At 36.1% G+C, this 9,492-nt stretch overlaps 2 protein-coding genes across 2 annotated transcripts; one reads left to right on the top strand and one right to left on the bottom strand.

Annotated features, from left to right (window-relative positions):
* Nucleotides 1–4,517: 4,517 nt before the first annotated feature.
* On the top strand, nucleotides 4,518–5,190 carry LOC9314947. The gene has a single exon (XM_002880657.2). The coding sequence runs from the start codon at nucleotides 4,725–4,727 to the stop codon at nucleotides 5,076–5,078; it is 354 nt and encodes a 117-aa protein (XP_002880703.1). The 5' UTR covers nucleotides 4,518–4,724; the 3' UTR covers nucleotides 5,079–5,190.
* Nucleotides 5,090–6,740, bottom strand: LOC110229562 (non-functional pseudokinase ZED1-like). The gene has a single exon (XM_021030132.1). The coding sequence runs from the start codon at nucleotides 6,698–6,700 to the stop codon at nucleotides 5,642–5,644; it is 1,059 nt and encodes a 352-aa protein (XP_020885791.1). The 5' UTR covers nucleotides 6,701–6,740; the 3' UTR covers nucleotides 5,090–5,641.
* Between the last annotated feature and the right edge of the window lie 2,752 nt (nucleotides 6,741–9,492).

Raw genomic sequence — 9,492 nt, 5'->3', positions numbered from 1 at the left:
GGGTTTGGTGGTAGGCTTGAGGCTTTGGTTGGAAGTTCCCTTGAGGTTTAGGTGGATAGTTGGGTTGTTGGGTGAAACCGAGAGGTTTAAAGGATGGGTAGCTTTGATCTTGTGGGTTCTCCACATTAGTGCTCCGGTAAGAGAGGTTAGGATGGTTTCTATAGTTGGGGTTGAACTTGTTGTAGCCTTGTCCTCCAACATAGTTGACTTCCTCTTGTCCCTCTACAAAACCTTCCATGTTTTCTTGATAGCCTTGGTAGACATCACTCTCGGATACAAAGTGGACCGGTTTTTGATTAGCAAGAATCATCTTGTCCATCTTGTCATTCAAAGCTTTGATTTCTTTGCGGTGTAGATCGCTCATCTCATTACTTTCTCTTGAAGTGCGGCCATAATCTTCACCATAGTTACCATCACTTTGAGCTAGATTCTCTACCAAAGACATACCATCCTCAACATCTTGGCCCAAGAAGTTTTCATTACTCGTCGTGTCTAACAACATCTGAAATTTGGGGAGAACTCCTCTATACAAGGTGCTTAGTAGAGACTCATTAGAGAAACCATGGTGAGGACATTGCATTTTGTATCCCTTGAACCGTTCCCAAGCTTCACAAAACCTCTCATTGTTCTTTTGAGTGAAGCTAGATATCTCATTTCTCAACCTTGCCTTCTTGTTGTGGAGAAAAACTTTGAGAGGAAGGCTCTTTTGCATTGATCCCAAGAGGTGATAGAGCCTTGAGGTAAATTCTTCTCCCAAATACGAGCTCGATCTCCAAGAGAAAACGGGAAGGGTCTAAGTTTGAATGCATCTTCCGAGATTTCATTGATCTTCACCGTGCTACACAACATATCAAATTGGTCGAGATGATCTAAAGGATCCTCCATTGATAATCCATGAAACTTAGAGCCTTGACCCATGTTGATGAGGCTTGACTTAATCTCAAAGTTGTTGTTCTCAACCGGAGGAGCGCGAATACCGTTCCTATTTCCATGTATGTTCGGTGCATCAAATGCTCTGATTGGATGAAGAGCTCGTGGTGCATGACGAGGAACTTGCTCAACATTGTGTTGGTCATTTCCATTATGACCATATTATCTCCATCGACCACCGGTGGAGGTTGTTGATCCATTCTTAACCGTGTTAGATGTTCAATGCGTTCCCTTTCTCTTCTTGCCCGTGAATTCTCTCTCTCAAATCGTCCAATATCTTCAATCCGCTCAACCAAATGTTCTTGACCGTGACTCCTCAAGTGCATACACCTTAGAAAGAGAAAGATCAAAACACTAAGAGAAGAAGGTTAACTAACAATATAAAGAAAATGCCTAGTCTCAAGCAATAAAACAAAATCCTAATGGTTAATGTAGATTGCAAACTGGCAACGGCGCCAAATTGATGTAGTATTTTTACTCAATTAAATATCGAACCACAATTTGTAATTGATCAACTCACTAGGAATACACGCAAAAGCTTAATCTAGGCTAATAAGATGATTTGGTTTTGTAAACGTTACTAACAAAGTAAACAACAATCAAACAATGCAAAACAAGACAAATGAAAGTAAAATGCAAAAGACTAACAAGTTTCGAAAGTAAACAAAGCAGAAAATTAACGAGTTACTAAATGATAACTAAAGGCGAATTCTCGGGTTAAAGAGAATTGATTAGGAATGATTAAGAAGTGGATTATGGAGCTTCAAATAACTTCTAATAAGCGATGATCCCTAGGCCATAGAACAGTAAGCAACACTAACACATTTCCATGACATTAGTCCATTTACTAATCAATTAATCATCAACTTCTTCCAAAGGCAATCAATTGACTAATAAGCATTATAAACAAGTCTATCTAGCCACTTAACACCCTAGTCAACAATTTCCAAAGGTAAGGAATGTAAAGCACTTAAAGGTTTTGGTTCGGGAATTTCATTGAACACCTTCCGGGCATGAAATTCCTAAAGTCTAAATCAACATGATCAAGGCTAATCTAGCTTTATAAACAACCAATAAGTAAGGATCTTAAGTAATCTAGTCCTAAACTCCATAACCCAATAACTAAACCATCCTAATCTACCTTAATCCGTAGCAAGCAAGATACCCTGCTACAGTTGGTCGCTATGGCTCTTCTTTCTTCCTTTGGTCTCTCTTTACTTCTTCAATTCCCTTGGTCTTTTCTTGGCTTCTTATGGTCCAAAACTCTTCTTTTAGCTCCATTCTTCATGTCTCTACTCCAAACACCTAAAGACAAAGAACTTGATGCAAATGCAATCTAAACAATCTAAATGACATGAAAATGCAAGGATTTGAAGGTAAAACAAGGCTCAAAAATCGTTAAAATCATAAGATATCAACTAAACATAAAAATCATTTCCTCTAGATTAGTTTGAATCTCGCATCTTTAGTGTTGCAATCTTTATTCCTTGTGGTTCGACATCTAAAATACTTCCGCGATAGATCGTTGATGCATTTAGATTATTAATTGATAAAAACGCATAGATAAAAAAAAACAGAACCCTCAGCCTGATAGATGGGATCATGAAACAAAAATCTAACCGTCCACTTTCAAATCTCACCGTTGAAAATGTTCCCCTAGATGTCCTAAAGCTACCCAAAAAATTTCGTGACGATCAGACAGAAGGTTCGCTCGCGATCTCTCTTTGAATACACGCTGATCCAAATCGCATCTTAAACAGAACAGCTCACGAAAACGCAGATAATTCTAAGAATATTGACTCAAATCAATATCCGCAAAGTTTCACATCTAGAAAAAATGTCTTAGCTACAATCCCAGAAAATTTCGTTACCTTTACCAACAATTTGCTAGGTTGAATCTCTTTTCTACCAGACCTTGACAATTCTGTCTCTCCCTCTCTTCACCAAAGCTTCAACTTCTCCCTCTACCTCACACTAAACTTAGCTCTCTTTTCTCTTTTTTTTTTTTTGTTTGCAGTTCACGACACAGGAGAAGAAGTGAAGGTGGCATCAACTTGTAAAACTTGTAGGAGGAAAAGAAAATAGGGGTTTTTTTAAATTTAATTTGATTAAACCATAATTTTACTATAGCAGATATTGATCGAACACACGATCTCTAGGTTTTGCCTAAAAATCTTGATCAATTGAGCTATTGATATTTGGTATATATAAAATCTATATATACATTTTTGAAGTACATTTAGCAAATAAATCCTGAAGTTGAGAAGTATTTACAATAGAATGCCATTGTCATAAATGTTTATATATTAATTAATATTACAAAATATTTTCAAAAAAATATTTTAGAAAGTGTGGCTTCCAAATATGGTAACAAATTGATTTCGTTTCTAAATTTTCTTAAAACATCTCTACCAAATTTAAACATTAATATATAATTCTTCTTTCACTTTTATATGATTTTATAGTAATTTATTTTGAATTTATATAAAATACATATAATTAATAAAATAATAGATTTTTCTGCATATAATGTGATTTAAATTTTAAAAAACGGACATATATTACTCAATCGATAAAGAAAAAGTATGTGTACAATGTCGCATATTGCTTAAAATTGGACAATGGTTCAGAGTCATGCTATAAAAAGGTCCAAAATGATTTTGAATACAAACCGGGGTTATATGGTGGGACGGGTTTGAGTCGATATTAATACGTGACGGTATACAACGGGTGAAACCTAGAATAAAAAATAAAAATATAGTTATATAATCTTAAATATTAAACAAACCAAACAATATTAACAAAAAAAATATAACTTAAAATTTAAAAATTTTAGTTTAAAAAAATCGACCCGCGATATACCGCGGGGTAAATTTTTTTGATACAAAATAATATCAAATTATTATTATAGTTCATGATTATAAATACTTGCCAATATTAACACTATCATTTATACACCTACAAATCTTCTAAGTACACATATTTCAACTATATTAATTATAATATAAAATAATTAAATGAGATTTTTTTTTATAATATCAATTTAAAAATACAATAAATTATAAATTATTATATAAAATACATAAAATACAATTTTGCCCTGCGGTGTACCGCGGGTTAAATCCTAGTTTATTACATTTAACAATAATATTTTCTGATGGATCACCAATTATAAATCTTTTGAAAAATAGTCGTTGTATACCATCTATTCTTTCTTGACACTTTTGTTCATCAAAAGATTTCCGACAAATTTTCGCCTATTTTTTTTGTCTGAAATTTTCAACAGATTATTTTTGTCAAAAGTTGGAAATATTCAACAGAAATATATGTAATAATTTTCATAATATTTCAGCAGCAATTTGGATGTTTTACGCAGAAATATATGTCTACATGCACATACATCATAGTTATAAGACGCAGAAAAAAACAAAAAGTTATAAGACCAAAACTCAGTTACTCTAATTACTCTAATGTTCACTAATTGCATATTTAGTTGTCAGTACCAAAACGAACTCAGATTTAAAGACAAAAAATGGTCTACTTTGACTATTGTTTTGTAATCCAGTCAGATACCGGCATTTAAAATGCTCCCTTTCACCAATTAATTATTCATACAAGTTGGCTAACGCAGTTTCACAAGCCTTTCAAAGATGACTTTGAATTAGTCTCTCTTTTACGTCTCCTTATCCATTCATCTACTACAAAAATTTATAAATAACACAGCTAAGATATTCACAAAGACAGAAGACAAAATATTCGACCAACGAAAAAACAGAACAGAAGAAAAAAAAAAAATGATGTTTGAATCTCCAAGCAAGAAGAGATGGAACGTGTTGTCATCAGCTTCATCTTACAGAGAGACAATTGTACTTGGAAGATATAGCAAGAGTTGTAGAGAACAGAAGCAACAACAACGAAGAGCAAGACTCTTTCCCAAGTGGAAGGTTTTGTTGATGAAGCTTAAGCTCTTACCTTCTCGTTCTTCTTCCACTAAGGTCGTGGCTTATGAGCCTTGCGATTACTCTTTGAATTTTGATCAAGGTCCAGGATGGCACGACTACGATGAGCCTGAGAATCTTTCTCGGTCTTTCTCTTCTCGGTTCGCTGATCCTACTCGGATTCGAGCAACACGCTTGCTCTTGTATTAAGTTTACTTTTCTTTTTTTTTCTTCTTTACTTCTATTTCTTTAAACCTTCTTTTAAATGATGAGATCATGTCGCTTAGCATTGTAAAAAATGAAAGAAAACAAGTTTAGATCATTGAATTAGTATATATATTTGGTGAAGAAGATGTAGCCCATACATTTATAGTTTTGATCTATATATGTCACAATTTTCCCGGAAAATCGCTCTCCTCTTGATGATTTTGTTTACAGTAAAATAGTTTGGTGAAGAAAAAAGTGTGGAGTCGCAGTTTCAAATATGAATAATGAGAGTTTACTACTTGAAGAGCAGTGATGATGCTAATCCAATCCAATGAGAAGTTGCTTACCAAGTATCTCGCATATTTGACATTTATAGACTCATAAAACAAGAAGACCATTTGTCTGTTGATGGTCTTATGAGATGTCTAAGTCTATCAGCCTAAAGATTCTCCAAACACTTTATTGCATGTCCTTCCAAGAACCTACATATATGTTGAAGAAATCAAAAACAACAACAGATATATGTTTATATATTCATGTTTAATTTCTTAGTATGATCATAATCTTTAGACCAAACCAATAGATGCTGTAGAAACAATTGACCGCTCTATCCGCTTAAGCTCCTTGGCTACCTTGATCATCTTTGGTCTGTTCTCGATACTTCTCTCGCAGCATTTGAACGCTAGCTCAACGAACGCATCCACCTTCATTCTTTCAGAAACTGTAATGTCTCTGACCCCAACTTGATATATGGTCTCAATGAACTCACCATTTTCCTGCAAAACTCTCACATACCTATGGATATCGATGAAACGAACATCAGATCGAGGCACCTTACCCGGTCTACCAATCAGAAGAACCATCATAAAAATTCCAAAGCTATACACATCAGCATATTCTGTCACTATACTCGTATGGAAATAAGAAGGATCTAAGTATCCTGGCCATCCCATCACCAAATCCTCCATCTGTGATTTTCCTTCCGGAAGCGTTAAAGAAAGCGAAAAATCAGACAACTTAGCTGTCCAGTTCTCATCTAAGAAAACACTCATAGGAGTTATGTTTCTATGAACAATGATCCTAGGGAATGCCGTGTGAAGATAAGTCACAGCATTAGCAATCTCCTTTGCGATCTTGAGTCTTATATCCCAAGGCAAGAACGTTCTATCCTTAGAACCAATGCCTCCTTGGTGGCCTAACGCTCCATTCACCGCGTTTTCAAACACAAGAACCGGGAAAGGGAACTCAAGACAACATCCCAATAGCTTGAGGAAGTTAGTGTGATTGGTAACACGAGCAGATATGACAATATCATTATAAACAGCTCTAACTCCATCTCCATCTCCTCTAACTTTTTCCTCAGGAAATCTCTTGATAATGTAAGATCTATCTTCAATAGTACCTTTGAAACATGTATAGTATAGGTCTTCAGTGACATAAAGGCTCGGGTCGAAATGATTTGTGGCCTTGAGGATCTGGTCAGAGGAAAAGCTGCGGATAGGATTGGTTTGACCGTTGCAGCCAGCGATGAGCTCTTTGAGAAAAATGCTTCCATTGTCTAAGAACCATTGCTTCCGTCTCTGTTTACCCTTATTATTTCTCCAAAGATTCATTTTTCTAAACATCAAAGGAATGCATTTCGTTTTACTGCCTATATGTATTATTAAGCTTGAGTCCATATCGATCTTTAAATGCATAATGGGAAAGAGATAGTCAACTTTAATTTGTCAACTCTGGAGTGGTAACTTTGTCAAGTTTCTACGCTAGTTAGTCAAATATGACATATATATATCTAGCAAATGGTCAACAAAAGAAGCCAGACTTCTTAGTTAATATGTGTTTCCTTCTCGTGACATGTTTTCTTAATTATTATATGTCTTCCTTCTTGGTGCTATATCGAACACAAACTCACCACACTCGAATATAATCAAAGCTCATTATGTATCACACTCAACTACGCGATTATATGCAAACACAAAAACACCAAGAACAGAGCAAACACAGAAAAACAAACCAAGTTTTACGAGTTTAAGGTCATGGAATACTTCTACGTCTTTATTGTCCAAAAAAAAGAAAGGAATACTTCTACGTCTTGGTTTGATCATTCTCAATAAATCCACTATAGCTTATCGGGAGAACCGAAGATCGACTGAGATCAACAGTCGAGATGATCGCCCAAGATTATGAAAATCATGAAGATCGAGAAGGATCTAAAAGTTATCATATCTTAAGTTTAGGAAGTTTAACATTATCTCTAAATATATTATTTACATTTATATTTATCTTAAATTAGAAAATCTCATTTCTATATAAGATTATAAATTTATTCTGATGAGAGTCTATTATAATTCTTCCTAAACACTTTTTTGTTCTTACTCTCATCAATTTATCATAGCTTGATGTGAGTATGAATGTCATGTTCTTTTTGTTCCTCATTTTTTTTTACCATTTATAAGGAATTTTTGTTCCATTTGCAGACATGTGGGTCCTACATTTTTCTCTTCATTCCTCAAAAAAAAAAAGAATGATAGAACAAAATTGTTCCTCCCCAAAATTGTAGAGGAACAACAAGGAACAAAAATTTAAAATTCGTTTTTAATTTTTAAATAATTTTAAAATAGCTTTTTTTGATAATATTTACATTTTTATACATAAATAATTCCTATATTTTTATTATATATTTATGTATAAAAAAACTTTTATCAAAACTTTAATTTAAATGAATCTTATGACTTTGTTTTAAATTAGTATTTATACTAAAATAAATAAATAAATGCTTTCAAGTGAAATTTATATTATTTTAAAATAAAATATTTGAATTATACTATATTTCGTTTCAAATTAAAATAAAACATTAATTTTAAATAAAATTTATAAACTAAATAAAATAAATAATTTTTAATAATTATTATGTTAAATATTTGTTCAATTTTTTGGTTACCATTTACCATAATCATTTGTTCAATTCTTATGTTCCTTTTGGTTCCTGGTTTTGATCATTTTCTTTTCCTTTTTGTTCCTTTTCATTCCTTTTTTTTCTCAGGATACCATAACTACCAGATTGACACGCCGCGAGGCCGAGGCCGCGGCAGAGGCCGAGGCCGTGGGCGAGGAAGAGAGTCCTTCACCTGGACAAGGGATCAGCCACCGAGCAATGATCAAGAATATTGCGAACACCACAAAATTTTCGGCCACCATACCTCGAGATGCCGAAGCCTCGGCGCTAAGTTAGCAACCAAATTCCTAGCTGGAGAGCTCGGAACGAACGTCACTCTTAAGGACCTCGAACCAGAGCCAGAGCGCGAGCAGACCAACCCGGGGAGAGACCCCGAGCCGAGGAACCAGGAGTCTCAGAAAAGAACCCGGAGGACGGAAGACGAAGACCGAGATGGTACGCGGCAGAAGGTTCTCACCATAATGGGTGGATCGCCATACTGTCCTGACACCGTAGCGGCAATCAAGGCTTATCAACGCCGAGCCGAAACGCCTAGCAACTGGACAAGACCCTTCGATCGACCTAACGACGTGATCACTTTCGAAGAAAGCGAGACAAACGGGCTCGACATGCCTCATAACGATCCAATCGTCGTCACATTAGCGATAGGAGACCATGATATTTACCGAGTATTAATTGACACCGGCAGCACCATCGACGTAATCTTTCGTGAAACGCTCCGACAAATGAACATCGACATGTCACAGGTAACTCCGACCCCGAGGCCAGTCCTTGGGTTTTCAGGAGAAACTTTAATGACGCTTGGAACCATCCAATTACCAGTCCGAGCCGGCGGGATAACAAAGATAGTCAACTTCTCGGTCACCGACCAACCTACCATCTACAACGTCATAATGGGGACGCCATGGCTAAATCTAATGCGAGCTGTCGCATCAACGTATCATCTCTGTGTCAAATTCCCGACCCCCAATGGCGTGAAAACGATTTGGGGAAGTCAGAAAAATTCACGGATGTGCTTCATGGCAGCACACAAGCTCCGAAACCCGGTCACTGAAGCCAAGGCCGAATCTGACCACAAAAAATCGAAACTCGGCCGGAGCGAAGAGAAGGCTATATCTAAACAGTTATAGCAATTACAGATCGAGGAGGCACGCGAGGAGAAGAAGCCTACCTTAAATCCTGTAATCTCCATTAGCCTCGACGAGGAACGGCCTGAACGGTGCGTGGAAATCGGCAGCGACTTAACCGAGGAGATCAAGACCGAGCTCATCTCATTCCTCAAGGAGAACATTGACACCTTCGCCTGGTCGGCTGAAGATCTACCTGAAGTAAGCATCGACGTAATCTGCCACGAGTTGAATGTTGACCCATCTTTCAAGCCCATCAAGCAGAAGCGAAGAAAATTGGGTCGGGATCGCGCGGATGCCGTAAATGCAGAAGTAGAAAAACTCCTGAAGATCG

Source organism: Arabidopsis lyrata (genome assembly GCF_000004255.2).
Source record: "Arabidopsis lyrata subsp. lyrata unplaced genomic scaffold ARALYscaffold_4, whole genome shotgun sequence".
Lineage (NCBI taxonomy): Eukaryota > Viridiplantae > Streptophyta > Magnoliopsida > Brassicales > Brassicaceae > Arabidopsis > Arabidopsis lyrata.
This window is presented reverse-complemented; position numbering and strand designations above follow the sequence as displayed.